Consider the following 18145-nt stretch of genomic DNA (forward strand, 5'->3'; position numbering starts at 1 on the left):
TGTGTGTGTGTGTGTGTGTGTGTGTGTGTGTGTGTGTGTGTGTGTGTTGTCAAATCTTCTCCAGCTGTTGGTTGTTACAGGCATCCCCTCCCTCCCTCAGTCCTAACAGAACTCCGATTCTGTTCACCATCTCCCTCCCTGCATGGGCCTCCACCAGGAGGTGAATCCTGATTGGTTTCACCCAGTCTCGGCGGTCCATTCGTGGTGCCGGTGATCAGTCTGGGGCATGGGCATGTGACACAGTTCTGGCTGTTAGACGTTTGGGGAAGTCCGCTGGAGGGTTTCTGGGAAAGGCATCCTGGCGTCCAGTAGAAATGTGCAGGATCATCCCTTCTGCCTCTGCCTGTTGCCAAGGGTGGTGCCTAGAGAGTGGTCACCATCTGTGATCCTTGGGTGGAGCCATCCTAGGGACACGACAAACACAGAGGATGGCAGAGAGCCCGGAGATGGAAAGATCCTGACTTCCTGATGATGCCTTTGAGTTGCTGAATTAAGCAACCCTGCTGCAGCAGTTCCTAGCACTGTGACTCATGTGAGAATGTCGATGGGTCCCTTTGCGTTAGCAGGGTTTTCTATTACCTGCAGCCAAGCCTTCTTCATAGATATATGAATTGTTTGAGATAAAACAAAAAATATAACTCAAAAAGAACAAAGGGGGGCTTCCCTGGTGGCGCAGTGGTTGAGAGTCCGCCTGCCGATGCAGGGGACACGGGTTCGTGCCCCGGTCCGGGAAGATCCCACATGCCGCGGAGCGGCTGGGCCCGTGAGCCATGGCCGCTGAGCCTGCACGTCCAGAGCCTGTGCTCCGCAACGGGAGAGGCCATGACAGTGAGAGGCCCGCATACCGCAAAAAAAAAAAAAAAAAAGGACAAAGGTTACCCCAGCCATGTCTCATTTATATCACGTCTAAGAGTGATGTTCAGCCTGGTCAGTGATGAGCCTAATGCCATTAATCAGGAGTGTGTGTGCTTGTTCATCACACCCCCCAGAGGGAGCCCGCATGGAGAGGACCCATGTTCTTTAGAGCTAGTGGTGAGTTCTAGTTAGGGGATTGCTCTGGCTGCTTTAGCAGAAATGACAATGACTTTTTTTTTCTTTTTAATTTTTATTTTATATTGGAGTATAGTTGATTTACAATGTTGTGTTTGTCTTAGGTGGACAGCAGCCTGGTTCAGTTATACATATCCACGTATCCATTCTTTTTCACATTCTTTCCCATATAGGTTATTACAGAAATAACAATGACTTTAAAAGATTGTGAGATTGATTTTTCTCTCCCAAAACAGTTTGACCTGGTAGGCAGTTAAGGAGATGGATGACCCGTGGGGTCATCCAGGGTTCTTCTCTGTCATCTACAAGGATGTTGTCTCCATGGGCATCGAGAAAGCTGGCTCACCACCATGCCAGGGTGGGGGGTGGGGGGAGGGAGGAAGAGCAGAGCCGGGTAGTGTAGGCAGCCTCCTTTTGACCCAGCCTTGCACATATTACCTCCAGTCACAACTCATTGACCAGAACCTGGTCACATGATGACAGCTAATTGCAAGGGAGTCTGGGAAATAGCTATCTCTAGCTGGGTGGCCACGTGTCCAGCTAAAACCTAGAGGATTCTGCCAGTAAGAAGGCGAGAATAGACACTGGGCGACAGTTAGGAGTGTCTGCCACATACGTGCCCTCTATGGTGAAGAGGAAGGAAGTGACCGAGGCGGAGTGCTGGCGGCCACTCTCTGGTTGTGAAGCAGGGGTGCGTGCCGGGAGGGCCAGGCTCCCTGAGCAGCCTGGAGCCTTGTGCTGGTCGTGACCTGCCCTTGGCCTGTCTTCCGGTCAGACAGGGGACTTGAACCAGGTGGTGTTTAAAACCTCTTCAAACTGGCTTGGTCTGTTTGCCGCAGTGCAGGCATTTATCTCTAGGGTGGGCACGGAGACAAGGCGGCAGCAGGGTGAGGACCCCACGTGTGGGTGGTGGGTAATAAAGCCATAAGAGAAGTCACTGCTGACACTTACTGAGAGCTTATTAGGAGCCCGAAACTGGGCTGTGTCCCTTACAAGAATTAACCCCGTGAGCCTTACACACACTGTGAGATGGATCGTTCCCATTTCATAGATGGGGCAGCTGTGGCTCAGGAAGTGTCAGAGCAGGGCTCTAGACCTGGCCAGTTGACCCCAGAGCCCACATACTTAACTCCACGTCGTGGGAAGGAGGACTGGGGCCTGCAGTGGGATTTGTGGGGTGTGGCCAGGTCATAGTGAGCCCGGAAAGCAGGGCCAGAGAGCGCTGGGCCTGATGCTGCCCTTATCCAGGGCCAGCTTCGGGCGTGATCTGCAGCGTTGATTGCTCCCCGCCCCCGACTGGTGACCCCGTAGCCAAGAAGGTGGGTGTTGCCACTCCGTGTCACATCTGGGCATGACGCTGTCTTGGGTTACACTACCCCTCCCCAGCCCAAGGTAGAAGACAGACTGTCCTTCAGGAGGAGGGTAATGTGGGTGAGAGAGGCGTCCGGGAGGGTTGGTGTGAGGCACAGCGCAGAATGTTCCAGGGGCGGCACGTTGCGTGGCTCTCAAGCATCCTTTCAAGTGTCACCCCTGCTGAGAGGGGCAGGGAGGCCTCAGGGCCTGCTCCTGTCCTGTATTCCCAGCAGAGGCTGGTGCTGGGAAGAGAGAGAGAATCCCAGCCCTAGAAAATGAGGGTCAGTCCACGAAGTAGGCCTGTCCCTCAAGCTGCCACTGCTTGGTGGCCTGGCTCCTGAGATCAGACCCCTCCTCTTGCTCCAACCTGGAGGTCAGTGGCTTTGGGCCCTGAGGGGACTCCAGGAAGGGAGTGGGCATCAGTGGGTGAGCAGTCCAGTCCCTTGGTGGTGGGATTCCTTGGGGTCCATTGATAGGTTGGCCTAGGTGGGGGGAGTGAGGCCCTTGTAGCCACCTGCCTGTCGGCGCCGGGTCACGGGCAAGCTCCCCGTGGAGGAGCAGACCCAGGTGAGGTGAAGGCTCCCTGGCCCAGCCCTGGTGGGGCCTCTGGGCAGCCGGCTGTCCCCGGGTGCGGCAGACTCACTGCAGGTGCAGCTGTGGGGTGGTGCCCGGACTAATCCGCCTCCCCGCTCTGGCTCCTCTCACACAGAGATACAAACCCTCCTAGGGTCAGGACGGTCTTCCTTAGTGCAGTTTCTTTGGTTCGTTCCTAAAATGCACATGTTTTCCTAAGATGCAGTTGTGAACCCGTCGGCTCCAACCTGCTCTTGAAGATTGAGTTCAGCTCGGGCCCAGCTTTCTCCCACAGGAAACAGTACCATCCGCTCTGGGCCTAGGTGGGTCCCCTCCCCTCCCCCGCTCTGCTCCCCCATCATGATACTGGTTTCACAGGCCAGATGTTCTATTTACTCATTGCTCCACTGACCAGACTGTGAGCTTCCTTTTTTTTTTTCTTAACACTTAAATTTTTTTTAACCTCAAACATACACAAAAGCACGGAGGATCATATGATGTGCCCTTAGGATTCATCACCCAGCTTCAGCAATTGTCAGCAGTTTGCCAGTCTTGTTTCAGTAATTCCTCCTTGACTTTCCCCCGCTGCTCCCCCTTCCAGAATATTTTAAAGCAATTCCTAGATCTCATATCCTTTCTCTCATAAGTACATTTCAGCTGTGAGCTTCAAGATGGCAGAAACTGTGTCCTGTATCCTGTGTCCTCAGCACTTTCGATGGTGCTCAACACATATTGGCTTTGGGGAAATATGTGGTTTTGAATCAACGGATTGACTGGATGAGTGAATCGGTTTCGGCCTTTAGAACCCAGCCTGCAGGTTAGCTGGAATTTGAATAACTGGAATGTGAATGACTGCTGGGAGCTCACAGCCCCCTTGGTGCTGTCCAGGAGGTCTGGAATCTATCAGGCTCTCACTCATCAGACTTTAAGGTTGGTTTATTCTTAGCCAAGCATCTTTGATTTTGCAATTAGACTCCACTTTGAGGGGACCTTGGAGAGGGAGGATTACGAAGATGTAGCTTTTACCTTTGCTTGGTTCATATTTAGTTCACAATTATAGACTCGAGGGCTTTTTTGTTCATTATAATGCTGGATTTACTTAGGCCAAAATGATTAAGACCGAAAAAAAATATACCAAAGTATAGAATACATCTAAAGCGTTTTCTTTCATACCGTCTTTCTATTCCTGGTAATGGTATTTTAACTACACATATGAGATAACTGAATGCATATTTTTCCTTCAAATGGTCATGGTCATGTTTCAAACCCCGAATTCTGTACACTTTGAAGGGGACTCTGAGACCGGAGTCACCAGACGTGGCATTTCCAGCTTTTACAAGGTGAAAATCAGGCCAGGGCTTGGGCTTTGGCAGTCTCTGGTGGTAGAATGGTAGCTTGTAAAAATGCCTTTGATATATTCCTTTTTCCTCTTAATTCAGAAATGGTATTTCCCATAATACAATAATGGGAACTGCCTATTTACTGGTGCTTTTTTTTCAGAATTACATTCTAAAATATCTTCTTTCACTATTCAAATCTGTTGTAAAGTTGAATTAAGTTAACTGAGTTTTCTGTTTGCTTATTTGTTTTCTTTCTCACTGCTTCATCAGGGATTCAGAGTAATAATTCTATTTCTGGATATCAGATATTTTCACCATGTAGGTTTAGCAGTGGGAACTAAGGCTGGGCCCAGTAGACATTTGATGATAGGTAACTGTTAATGTGTTCAGCCTGCAACATGAAACAGTGGTTTCCGCGGAAGTATTTACAGGGATTGGATTTGCTCATGATGTCATATTGAGTCAAGAGCATCTTGCATGGAAGGTGATGGGACCTGAGAGATGTTTGACGGTTAGGAGAGGTGTACTGTACTGTACTGTAAAGTACAGTACACCTGTACTGTAAAGTACAGGTGTACTGTACTTCAGCTGTACTGAAGTAGGTCGCCATCCCGCAGCATCTCACCCTGCCGATGTGGCAGTGACTCTTCCTGTGGACTTGGCTTTCTGGGCTGTGAGCAGGCTGTGGGGTTTCTGCTGTGGGCCCGGTCCTGGCTGTCTCTTGGCATGACTTGGACAAGTTCAATGGGTTATCTGGGGGAGCCGCAGTAGATCCCAGGGGTGTGCGTGCTCCGAACTCCTGTGGAGGGAAAATGCAGGAATATGACCGGAAGGAGACCCAAGGAATGCTTGATGTCTTGAGTGGCTGAGAGCCTCCTCGCTAGGGATGGGAAAGGAGAAGGGGTCTCTGGAGAATGGGGCTGGAGCTTGGGCCAGAGAGACGGAGAGAGCCCGTTGTCTGGTAATCCTGGCTTCTTAGGATGGGGCCCAACAGAAGCTGAGACAGATGTTCCAGGCTGGAAAACCTGTGGCAGGGCGGGACACCACAGCTGAGTCAGCCCCAAGGAAGGCCGGCATGGTGGGGCGGGCCAGGAACGGGCTGCAAACGTGGCCGCCCGCCCTGATGGATGGGGCTGGGCTCGTGAATAAGGCAGTGGCCCGTGGCCAGGGTTTGGAAGGGTAGCCGCAGCATGGGGCAGAACAGCAGCTCCGGGAAAGGTTGACTGTTTGTGTTTAGTTGGTGGGCAGAGGTCTGTGTGACTCCTCCAGAGCTGGGGGTCACACACAGCACATCCTTGCTGTGTGCCAGGTGCTCTGCGTAGTATATTTACTCCTGCTCTTTATTTTATTTTATTTTTTTAATAAATTTATTTATTTGTTTATTTATTTTTGGCTGCATTGGGTCTTCGTTGCTGCGCGCGGGCTTTCTCTAGTTGCGGCGAGTGGGAGCTACTCTTCGTTGCGGTGCTCGGGCTTCTCATTGCGGTGGCTTCTCTTATTGTGGAGCACGGGCTCTAGGCGCACGGGCTTCAGTAGTTGTGGCTCACGGGCTCAGTAGTTGTGGCTCGCGGGCTCTAGAGCGCAGGCTCGGTAGTTGTGGCGCATGGGCTTAGTTGCTCTGCGTCATGTGGGATCTTCCCAGACCAGGGCTCAAACCCGTGTCTCCTGCGTTGGCAGATGGATTCTCAACCACTGCGCCACCAGGGAAGTCCTACTCCTGCTCTTTTACGCTCTTATCCCTAATCTTATTTAAAGATCAGGATCCTGAAACTCGGCAAAGTGAAGTTGTCAGGAGGACACAGAAGAAAATAGCGGCAGAGCAGGGAATTGACACAGATATGCTGGTCTCTGAAGCCTTATGTTTTCCACTATATCAGGACTCCCCGGATCTCTTCCACTGAAGAAGTGAAGAAACACCCCAGGGTGGAGCCATGCACCGGGTTCTCACATTGGGGTCCTAGCTCCAGCTGCAAATGCAAACTTCAAAGCCATGTAATTATATCGTTATTCTTTAGCCGTTTAAAAAAAAAAAAGAACAGAGCGTGACCTTCCTTTCCAAGTATTCTAGGAAAATTAGCTCCAGGAGAAGGCATGTATGTGTTTATCCCAGGTTCGATGTTAATGTGCTGCCCCCTTCCCCCTCCCCCCGGCCCCTAGGCTTTGTGCCACCAGGCTGGTCCTAGCACAGTGGCAGTAATGAGATTCTGACCGTTATTTGCCATTTGCAGTCTGCCAAGGGAGAGTCAGAAGGTAGGGGCACCAGAAACCCAGAACATATCAAGGGGAAACGGTGCGTGTCCTTTGATGGAGGCCTGTGTCATCAAATGAAAAGCCACAGATAACGTGGAGACGTCAGTAGCCCAAAAACTAAAAGCACTACGGCAGTCATGTGATCCCAGCCATCTGGTTAACCCAACATATCCTCGGTATTTTAAATCTGAAACTAAATATAGCTCCTTTCCCCAAAAGCCCTCAGCATATTGAAGAATGTAGATGAGATGAAGCTTTTGTATAAGATGAGGATATAGGGATCTGGACCCTGGCTTAGAGTTTCCTGGTAGAAACCCAAGGTATTTTCTCTTTATTGGATCAGTTAGCTTTTGCTTTACAGATCTCAAGCTCCCCAAACTTAGTGGCTTAAAACCTTTACATATTTGCCGTGATCTGGGGGTTGGCTGTGCAGTTCTTTTAGTCTGGGCTGACTCTCCCGATCTGCATCTACAGGTGGTAAGGCTGGACCGGATGGTCTCGGATGGCCTTGCTCACGTGTGGGGTGATTGGCAGGCTGGTGGTCTGAAGAGAGCCTCAGCCAGGACTGCTTGCCTTGGCCCCATGTGGTCTCTCATCGTCCAACAGCTCGCCTGGGCGTCTTCACACGGTGGTCTTGGTGTTCTAAAAGCAGCCAAGGAGGACGAGCCCTAATGCATAAGTACTTTTCATGCCTCTGTCTGCAGCTCATTTGCTGTCGTCCCATTGGCCGAAGCATATATACCTTGTCCAAGCTTAGAGTCGGTTTGGGAGGCATCTACACAAGGCCGTGGGCACAGAAAGGCATGAACAGACTGGGGGCCGTCACCGCAACAAATCAAACCTGTCTATAAGCCTGAGATTTAACTTAGCAAAAACAGTTGTTCCCACCTGATGCCCACCTGAAGACGACTCTGAACCAGGCTGTGACTCACCCTCATGTAAAGAGGCAGTTCTAGTGGCCTCATCTGTCAGTAAGTGTGGTGGAAAATCTCTCGAGAGCCTGGAGGCAGGAAGTGCTTAAAGGTCAGACCCAGCCCAGCACCAGAAGAAAGTTCTCACCACCCACACCCAAATGCAGGGCAACCAAGAGGCAAGTCTGGTTCCCCAGCTGCTAAAGCAGGAGACACCACCAGGCTCAGAAATCAGTGGTGGGTGGTTTCCCCCGGGCAGCAAGGCTGCATCCCAGGCCCACAGTGAGAGGCTGAAGATGGCATCTGAGCCAGAGTGACAGAGGGACGGGTGGGGCTGAGAACAGGTGACCATTTTAGCACTCACATAGCTGGAGGAACCAGCAAACAGGTTGAGAAACTCTTCCTCTTTCCCAGGAGGAGGAAGGAAGCAGCAGAGTGAACTGACAGAACATGAGTAGGTAATGAAGCCATTTTCATTTTTTTTTAATTTATTTATTTTATTTATTTATTTTTGGCTGCTTTGTTGCTGTGTGCGGGCTTTCTCTAGTTGTGGCGAGCGGGGGCTACTCTTCCTTGCGGTGCGCAGGCTTCTCATTGCGGTGGCTTCTCTTGTTGCAGAGCACAGGCTCTAGGCGCGCGGGCTTCAGTAGTTGTGGCTCGCAGGCTCAGTAGTTGTGGCGCATGGGCTTAGTTGCTCCGTGGCATGTGGGATCTTCCCAGACCAGGGCTCGAACCCATGTCCCCTGCCTTGGCAGGCAGATTCTTAACCACTGTGCCACCAGGGAAGCCCACATTTTCTTTTAATATTTATTTTGTTTATTTATTTATTTTCCTTATGTTTTTTGGCTGCGTTGGGTCTTAGTTGTGGCACACGGGATCTTTGTTGAGGCAGGAGGGATCTTTTCGTTACGGTGCGCGGTCTGCTCAGGTTTCTCTCTAGCTGTGTCGTGCGTGTTTTTCTCTCTCTAGTCATGGCCACGGCTCCAGAGCGCATGGGCTCTGTAGTTGGTGGCACGCGGGCTCTTTCGTTGAGGTGCGCGAGCTCAGTAGTTGCGGTGCACAGGCTTAGTTGCCCTGCGGCATGTGGGATCCTAGTTCCCCAACCAGGGATCGAACCCGCAACCCCTGCATTGCAAGGAGGATTCTCTACCACTGGACCACCAGGGAAGTTCCTGACCATCATTTTCTTTTGAGCATCTACCATACGCTGAGGATTGTACTTAGCCTCACAACATCCCCGGGTAATTAGTCCCAGTTTACAGATGAGGAAACTGAGTCTCAGAGAGATTAAGTACCTTGGCCCATGGTCGCCGAGCTCGAGGTTCTGACCCGGCTCTGTCTGCCTCCAGAGTGCCGTGTGCCCTTTCTCTGCACGTTCTGCCGATGTGGTCCCACAGAGAAGCATCTTCAGGCAGCAAGAAAAGCAGAACCCTCCTAACAGAACTCTGAAAGGCCCCAAAGGCCACCTGCCGGGCAGGAGCACTTGAAGATGTTCGTGTAAAGGAAATGGAGCCCTTCCAAAGGTGGTATTAGCCTCAAAAGAAGGTGGTAGCATAACAGAAGGGACAGGAAGGCATGAAGGAAAGCCCCAGGATATTTATTTTGGGGGGAACAGGGACACCCAAAAGGAGACATTGCTCTGAACCTTCTCCCCATTCTGTGATCTAATCTCCACCCACACACCCCACTCACCTTCCCCAAATTAAAAGGATCCCCTCATAAGAAGGTCATTGTAAAGTAGAATAAATCCAGTCGGGAACGACTGCGTTAGTGAGAGGGTTCTGAAATCCACAGGCTGGTGAGCCAGAAGCAGCCAGCCGTCCTCAGGTAGCAAAGAAGCTGGCGCACGGCAAGAGTTAACTTGTTCTGCGTAGATACACGGGTTGCAACTCGAATCAGTATGTGGACACGTGGGGATGACACTGTAAGGCATAAGAAAGAGCTTTCGAGGCACAGATCTCATTTCGTATCTTGTCATCACCACTTAATAACCTCGTGCCCTTGCGCTTCGATTTTCTGCTTGCATGTTAGAAATTACCAAGCCTGTCCTCAGGGCATGTCACGGGAATCCTAAGGGAATGGATGGTTTTGAGAAGTTAGAAGTTCCTGGTTCCCGGAGGAGTGGAGCAAAGGTTGGAAGCTGCCCAGGGGAGGCTGCTCTGGGGGAACGCTGACATTCCACCCGGGTGGGGTATATTTTGGAAATACTGGCCAGTGTTTGCAGCTGAATGTCGGTGCCTTCCATGCTCATCCCTGCGGAGCTTGGCCAGGCAGCAGAACCTGTCCAGGGTGAGGGGTAGAGAGACTGTGACTTGGATTTGACTTAGGTTGTTTTCCTTTGGTCGGGGAGGGGGACGGTTGCTGTTGAACCATCAGATGAGCATTGCCAAGGACACCCCCAAGGTCGAGGATATGAGAGAGTAGACTGTGACGCCTCCCAGACACCCCAGGCAAGGAACTCGCCAGCCTGGATCAGCGGCCCAGAGCCACCCAGCCTTGCTGCTTTACATCTGGGATTGGGGTTTGTCCACATGAAGGCTTCACCGTCTTTGTTGCCTCAAGAGGGAACAGCTACAGGGCCACAGTCAGATGGACCCACATCCTGTCTCTCACTGTGACCTCAGCCACCTTGGGGGTTCAGTGCAGAAGTCCTGGCCTTGGCCTCTCACCAAGTGTAGATTCTGGTGAGCTGCTTTCAGGGTCTGTGGGTGTCCTTGCAAACACCCCCAGGGGGAGGCCATGGGGAGTTTGAGTTTTGGAAACAGAAAACATTTATTTGGGGTCCTAAATATATTAAATCCTGGGTGGGATCAACCAGGGTTGTGTGTTGTTTTAGCCAGAAACACCAGAGAGCTTGTGGGGCTGGTGAGTCCCCACCAGGGCAGGGAGGTGAGGAGTGTCCCCAGGAGGATAGATCACCTTGGGACATGAAGTACTGGCCCCTGGATAGGAGCGGTGACTAAAGGGACAGAAGCAGTGCTCATCTGAAGGTATAAATTGGGATCCATTTGTTAACAGAGTTGCCGGACGCTGGACGTACAGGCTCAACTGTGAGGTGCAAGTGTATTTTCGTCAGTCTTTTAGCCACTGTTCTCTTGTGATGGAAAGTCTGACAGGTCTTTTAAAGGAGTGGTTTCTCAGACTCCCTTGTAGGGCTCTGGGTGTGGAGGTGGGTGAGTTGGGGGAGGGCAGCTGGGAAGCAAGAGACCCCAGGGCTCTGGCTCCTGCGTCGTTCCCTGCACATGTGCTCTTTTTTTTTTTTTTAACAGCTTTGTTGAGGTATAATTCACATACCAAACAACTCACCTGAAGAGTATAAATCAGTAGCTTTTAATATATTCATAGAGTTGTGCAGCCCTCACCGCATTAGCAGGTGAGCTTTTATCTGATTGCTTTTCTATTGTATTTGAAGGAGAAAAAGATTCTGCCACTAAAATCAGGTTTGAAATAACTGTTATAATCTTGCTGTGGTTAAGAACCTTTTGTGAAGAGGCTGTGCTTTTCAAGTTCTATTTTAAACCCCAATGAGAATCAGGAAATAAATTTGGTATCTAAGACTGTTGGGGTGAAACCCATAGCAACCATTCACGTTTTTCACAGGAGGGACATTTAGAGCCTCGTTCAGCGTTTTTTTAAAGTCCTTTTGCACAGTTCTAACATGGTCAGAGAAAATTAGAATGGTGAGTGGGGCTGCAGGAAGACCCATGGATGCAGCTGAAATAGGCCCAGTGGTCCAGGATCGGGGGAGGTCTCTAATTAGCAGATGTTCCTACTTGGCGAAGGAACAGATCCTCGACACAGCCCAGCTGTCCCTAAAGGCATTAAAGTGGGGCATGAGGTAGTGATTGACATTCAGGGTAACGATCGAAGTTAAAGAAGCAGGGTCATTGTAGCGAAGTGTTCATCAGAAACGGTTGAAGATTTAGAAGTCGGGGGTCAGAATGGGGTGAGCATTTGCTGGTCCTTGTAAAGACTTCCTGAGTCTGGCACACTGTAAGTGCTCAATAAACATCCTGTCCGTTTTTCTTTGGAAAGGCCATGCTGTAAAATCTCCTTCTCTCTTGAGGTCAGATAAACGAAGCATTCACAGACTGTTCCCACTTGTTAATTTGAAGGGCACCTTCTCGGCTGGGCTAGTTTGGGGGCGAAGACATCAGCAACGGCGCAGGAATGTTCTCCGAAGGGGATTCACGCTTCCCTGCCGGAGGATGGGGCTAATTAGATTATTTCCGGTTGACAAACTTGGTTTTCCACCTTGGAACACATGTTTCTTGCCTCTCCTCTCTTCACAGGATGTGTTCCTGATTCGAGGTGAAACCATGAAGAGAAGATAAAACAAATAATAATGCTTTTCCGCAATCGCTTCGTGCTGCTGCTGGCCCTGGCTGCGCTGCTGGCCTTCGTGAGCCTCAGCCTTCAGTTCTGTGAGTGTGACTGGGCTGGCGGGTCCCGGCTGGGGGAGTGCTTCTCTCTGAAATAGAAGGCCCCATGGGGAGGAAGCACGTAGGTCCCAAAGCCTTTGTTCTTTCAGTGAACAGTGAGGTTTCAAACAACCCAGTCTTTTTATCGTTGGCCCTAGTGGTGGGAGGCTGTGATTCTGTGCCTGTGAGGAACAAGAGCAATCACTAAGCCTCGTGACGCATTTTTGGCTTCTCCCTGGATTCCTATACTTCCTGGTTATTCCTGGATCTTTAGTTCAGGTTCCCAAGGCGAAGACAGTGAGTGGTCAGCTCGTGTCCTCGTGCCAGGTCGCGCAGCAGAGGTGCCTGGCCCACCAGTTGGTTCTTTGGGGGTTGGGTGTCCGTTACTAGGGAGGGTAGGGGGATTAGGTCCCAGTACCAAATGCAGCCCCTGGGCAGCAGGGACCGTGCATGGGAAACCCCACATGGCAAGCACAGCTGAGGAAGCCAGTCCATGGGCCTCACCGCCTGCACTCTGCCCTTCACTGGGAGCCTGTGCTCAGGCTGGGCCCCAAATCTATGTGCCCCACTGCTCCCTGAGGGAGTTTGTCCTCAAATAACAGATCTGGTCTGGTACCTTGTTGGTTGTAACCCTTCAGTGGTGGGTCCCCGGGAGGCCGCTTGCCTTCCTGGGGCCCCTCTCTCACCTTGAACTTTACACCATAGGCTTGTCGAGTGACTTGGCATTCTCTGCACATCCAGGTTGTGCTCTGTGCCCAGATCCTGCCGGCCCCTCCGCCTGGACTGTCCTCCTCACCTCCCTTCCATCTTCTCCTCCACATGGTTCACTCAGCCCTTTCTTTTTCAGGAACGTTCCGTGACTCCCTAACTGGCTCTGGGCTTCTTGGCTCTACTTCTGGGGTGCCCCGAACCTGCTCCCCTCCTGCACTAGCCTTGCGGCATCATACTTTTCAGTTCTTGTGTCTTTTCCATCTACAAGACTGTCTGCTCTTTGAGAGCAGGACCCACATCTGTTTCCCTCTTTATCACGGGAACCAGCATTGCCAACCACATAGGAGGTGTCTCAGGAATGTTTACGTGAATGAATGAACCTACACCTGCTCTGGAAAGCAGGCTGACCCTAATTCCCTGTCCTTCTGGTGCTGTGTACTTGAAGCCGAGAAAATATCTGGGCAATGCCGGCAATTGTGTTTTTGCTGCCACCTACCTGCCCTCCACTTCCCCCCTCACCCCGATGGGTGGGAAACAAGGGCTTGGCCTCCATCACCGCCTGGGGCATCTCTGTGAGGAGGTGGCGTTGCCGTCACTGTCTGCCTGATGGAAGGAAGGGCAGGTGGCTGCGAGAGCAGGATGTTCTGAGTGTGCTGGGGTACGTGGGAAAGACTTGGCATTTGGAATAAGTGGTTTGAAGGCAAGAGGCTTTGAGCAAGTTTCTCCATTTCACCTCCAATCTGTGACATATTCCATGCACACATCTAGTGCATATGATAGGCACTTCTAACAGTAAAGAGAATTAAAAATACTCACTTTGTCCTTCCAGAATAGGGAAAGAGGTCAAGAGAAGATACTTGTGTAAAGTTTAAAGGTTCTCCAGATGGTTAATAAACTGTTTTTTTAAAAAGAATCTTTTCCAGAAAGTTAGGACTGTCATTCATTTAGTTGTTTATAACTTTTCATTAAAAACTTTCCATCCTGTCACTGGAGAGGTAGGATGTTACCATCAACCTTGATTGTTATTCTGAGACCCTGACAGGTTCTGAGACGTGAACGTGGGTTACTTGTGTTTGCTGGCTTTCTCTTGCATGAGGTGGTTTCCGCATCACTCAATTGGCCTGTGTGTTTCGCTTATATAACTCTTCTGAAAGTACCTTCTGTTTTAGGAGAGCCGCTTTTCAGCCGTACTGTTTTTCGGGAAAATTTTGCAGGGTAAATTGGCCTGCCTGGGTCTGAGGTCTTTATTCTTGAATACATTGGAGTTCGGGAAGACGTTAAGATATGAACATTCTTTCTGCTCTTCTGCTTCTAGGTAAACTGTAACTTTGGAATTTATTTCCGTGTGAAAATTGAGTTACATTGCTTTATTTTTTAGTTGCTTTATTGGTTGCTAATTATTATGGTGTAAGAAACTGGACTAATTCGTAATACAAAGGTGTCTGCTTAAGTAACGCTTATATTTTCATCCTTACCCTGAAATATATGGACTTTTTTCTTTACCGTTTCTTTTGACTTATTTTTGAATACCGGATTAGCTCATATAATTGTCTTAGGTGATATATTTGAGACAATCAAATAGAACTTGGTTTTCTCATGTTTTAAATGAACAATATTGTTTTATTTGTTTTCTGAAATGATTGTATATTTTATTTTGTCTTGTTGATAGTTTTCTTTTTCTGATGTTTTGAATATGAGAAAGTTATGACCCAGGTTACAATGAAAAAAATCAGGTTGTTTAAAAAAAAGCATTTCTTCCTCTCGGTACAGAAAGTGTGTATGTGAACCCACGTATATTTATTAAGTGCTTATGTGTGTTAGATATTTTTCTACACTGTCGGGGTAGAGGTGGTAGGGAAAGGATACAAAAAAAGATTAAAATACAGTTCATAGTTTCTCAAACTACATTTATTTTAAATGGTAGTGATGACTCCTTGTATGGTAGTAGACACTAATGAAAATCATTCATTTTGTGTTTTCAAGTCCTTGATGTTTTTGACTTTGGAAATAGAGGGATTCTGAAATTCCTGATATTCAAATCGAAGAAGGGAACAAGTAAGGTATATACATCATTAGTTATTCTAGTTAAAATGTGTGCAAGTGGAAAAATAACTTCTCAAATTGAGGGACTCCTTCAGTGCGACAGGAAAAGACCACTGGGTTATGAAAACCTGTGGATGATTCGTTATTTTGCTGCTTTTTCTGCTCGTTTGTAATCATCCATTTTCCTGCTGCGACCCACCCTTTCCTTCATGCTTATCCTGTGCTCATTTCACCACGTTCCAACCACCATTCCCCAAATGGCAGCGTGGCAGGAGCTCAGCTCGCAGACCCTGGAACCACAGCCTTGGGTTTGAATGCTGCTCTGCCACTTAGCAGCTGTGTGCCCTTGGCAGGTGTGGCCTCCTGGAGCTTCTGTTCCTTCTTCTGTAAAATGGAGTTCATTGTTGCTACTTTGAAACCTTGGCGTGAGAACGGAGATTTTGTGGGAAAACCCTTGGCTCGGGGAAGCAGTGTAAACAGTGAAGTCAGTGTAAACAGTAGAGTCCTGTCATGATATATGATCACCAGAATCCAGGGCTCTTGGTGTCCCAAAGGCTGCTTCAGCCACTTGTGGAGAGAGCTTTTGAAACAGTATCATGCATTTCTTTCTCTTTGATCAGAGTTCGTTGGCCGTGATAGGAGTCAGTCTACACTGGGCACGTGTATCTTGGGCAGGGCCCTGGTTGACCAGAGCACGTTTCTCAGGGAGATGTCCAAGGTGGACTGGAAACACAGATCCCCAGGTAGAAGAGGGGAGGGTTAACCTGCTAAAGTGAAAGCCAGAGTGAAGGCTGTCTTCAGTCTCTGAAGAGCCCTGTCTCTATCTAGTATCTGCAAGAGGAGTGAGACCAGCTCTGTGTGGCCTGGTGGCCAGGGAGACACATTTTAGTTAAGCATCAAGCGAAGCTTCCTGAATGTCATCGTCCGGCGGAGGTAGAGCGGGCTGTGTGCATACCCTGGAGCATCGCTCTATGAAGAATAGGACAGTAGGCAGGTCACTGGACCTGATCCCATTGAAAACCTCTTCAGACTCTGAGGTTTCGGGAATTTTATCTTTCCTTGTTGATCCAGTGCCATGAGTTTGCATAGCTTTGTCCTTCAGCAAACATTCCACTGTGTGCTGGGCCAGGGCTAGGCGTTTCATCTCCTGGGAGCCACAGGAGCTCTCTGTCTGGTGGAGGAGAATCCTGAGCAGATACTTGGAACACAGTGTACAACATGCTAGGACAGGAAAGAGGCAGCCCCACGAGGAAGTGGGAAAGAACATGGACTCCAGAGCCAGACTGCCTGGGTCGAGTCCCTGTCCTGCCACCTACCAGCTATGTGAGGTCAGGCACGTTACCTACCCTCTCCGTGCCTCGGTTTCCTCATCTGTAAAATGGGGATAATGAGAGTTCCTATTTCATTGGGTTGGTAAAGGATATTTATAAAACACCTAGAACAGTTCCTGGCACATAATAATCCCTCTATGCACGTTTGTTAAATAACATGAAGGAGAGATGACTCGTGACAGGGTGACACGGGCGGAGGAGGGACAAGAAGCCGATCCAGCGTAGGAGGGCAGGGAAGACTTATTCCTGGAGGAGGTGACATCCGAGCTTCAGCCTTGAGGGATGAGTTGGAGTTGTCCAAAAAGGAAGCTGGGAAGGGCATTCCTGGCAGATGGAGGTGGGTGTGCAAAGGCGGGGCAGGAGAGAGCAGGACCAGGTTAGTCACCGGTGGGTAGCTGTGAAGGTGGACAAAGGCCTAGGCCGCCTCCATCACCGTGTTATATCCTGAAAGTATGGGGAGCCACTGAAGCAGGGGAGACAGTGTATCATTAGATTTGTCTGGGAAAGACCGCAGTCTGGTACAGTGTTTGCAGAAGGGCGGTCTCCTGGGCCCCTTGATTACAGTAGCCCCGGGCGTCTGTTAAAACGCGTGTTCCAACACCAGAAAGAGAGCACATCTGTGCCCCTCCCCAGAGAATCAGAACTGTGGGAGGAGAACTCCCGGGGGCTTCTAATGTACACAGAATTTGGGTGCTGCCCATTCAGAGGCCGGTGGGAGGCTGATACTGAGAGACAACTCGGGGCCACTTTCCTCCTCCAGTTAAAGGCTGGGAGTGGCTCCGATGAAGGTGTTGGCCCCGAAAGGAAGGAGCAAAGCTGAGAGCATCAGGTGATTCTGTGGACTTGGAGCTAAACGGTCGGGCGGTGCAGCGGGCCCAGGGTGAAGAAAGAGAAGGGAGGGCTCTGCCACGCCGTGTAGGGCTCAGGTGGTGCAGCGGGCGCTGCCTTCATTCGCGCATCCACGCAGCCGCTCACAAAGACGGCCCCTCCACCTGGCTTAAGTGTGCCGAAGGCCGAAGGCGGTACCCAGCGCACATTCTGGGAGGTCGCCCGTGGGGAGCTGTTGGCGGTGGGTGAGGAGGCCCGGGGAGAGCAGACTGAGCAAGCGGAGAAGCAGGGCAAGTCCAGGCAGCCGGGTGGGAGCGGAGCAGGGCGCAGAGCTGGGGCCTCCGCCTGCTGCCCTTCGAGCTCGGCTGCTGGCGTTTGCGGCTCCAGCTCTTCGTGGGCCCCCCTGAAGGTCCGTGGCGTGTGGTGGCGGGGATTTTGCTGAGGCACAAATGCACATAATCACAGCTGTGAGTGGGCACCTTGGGCTGTGTCCCACCCTGCAGAGCTGCGGGGCCTTGTCATTCTCTCTTCTCTGTCCTGTGTACATTTTATGGAGGAAAGCATGTGTCCGGGTGATGTGTGCAAATTTGGGGATCCATGAAGATCTTGATATGTTTTGGTGGCAAAGGTTTGGGGATGCAGCCCTTAGGATGCCAAGGCTCTAACGTACTGTGTATTTAAAAAACACAATAAGGCTCCTGCTGGGTTTTTATTTTGGTGAGTCGAAGTCCAAAAAACGAGAAATTTAAAGTGAGGGCTTGCATTTTTAACCTAAGGGTTCATAGGATCTCAATAAATTCTTTATTTAGTATTTTTTTAATTAATCTTGATCCTTTTCTTGGAGGTTTATTTTCTTTGATTTCTGAGAGTTTTAATGTTGCTTTTTCTTTGAATGTTTCATGGCCAGCTACCACATAGAGCTAAATATCTTTGGGTAGGAAAAATTCTGTAGGTAAATGACAAAATTAAGTCTGACAAATCAGCTTTTATCATAACATCTTAAGCTCATGTCATGGTTATTACTGGAGGAGGTGAGAGTATCATGTACCACGCAGGCCCTTCCACGAACTAAAAATGGGACACATTTATGTCCGTGGGTTCTTTCTAGTTTTCTTCCGGGGTGGGAACATTGTCTCTGTCTCTGTCTCTTTTTCTTTCTCCCCCACTGCTTCCCCCTCTCTCCCTCACCCTCCCTCTCTCCCTCCCTTCCTTTCTTCCTTCTTTCCTTCCCTCCTTCCTTGTTTCTGATCTTAGAGAATTTCTCCTAAGAATAGACAGAGGAAAGAGATGTATGCTCAAAGATGTTTATTGCATCACTGCTTATAATAGGAAAA

General features: G+C 49.9%; 1 protein-coding gene across 8 annotated transcripts in view; it reads left to right on the forward strand.

The window, feature by feature from the left end:
- Positions 1–18145, forward strand: part of PXYLP1 (2-phosphoxylose phosphatase 1) — a 68105-nt gene that overhangs the window by 24408 nt on the left and 25552 nt on the right. For 4 of the 8 annotated variants that reach the window (XM_027091549.1, XM_027091548.1, XM_027091550.1 and 1 more), the window contains one exon: positions 11770–11901. In XM_027091549.1, coding sequence (XP_026947350.1) covers positions 11823–11901 — 79 coding nt within the window. In that variant the 5' untranslated portion in view covers positions 11770–11822. The other 4 variants (XM_027091555.1, XM_027091553.1, XM_027091551.1 and 1 more) reach the window with 4 other exon arrangements.

Source organism: Aethalodelphis obliquidens, unplaced genomic scaffold, assembly GCF_003676395.1.
Source record: "Aethalodelphis obliquidens isolate GAN/ISIS:26980383/991018 unplaced genomic scaffold, ASM367639v1 scaffold72, whole genome shotgun sequence".
NCBI lineage: Eukaryota > Metazoa > Chordata > Mammalia > Artiodactyla > Delphinidae > Aethalodelphis > Aethalodelphis obliquidens.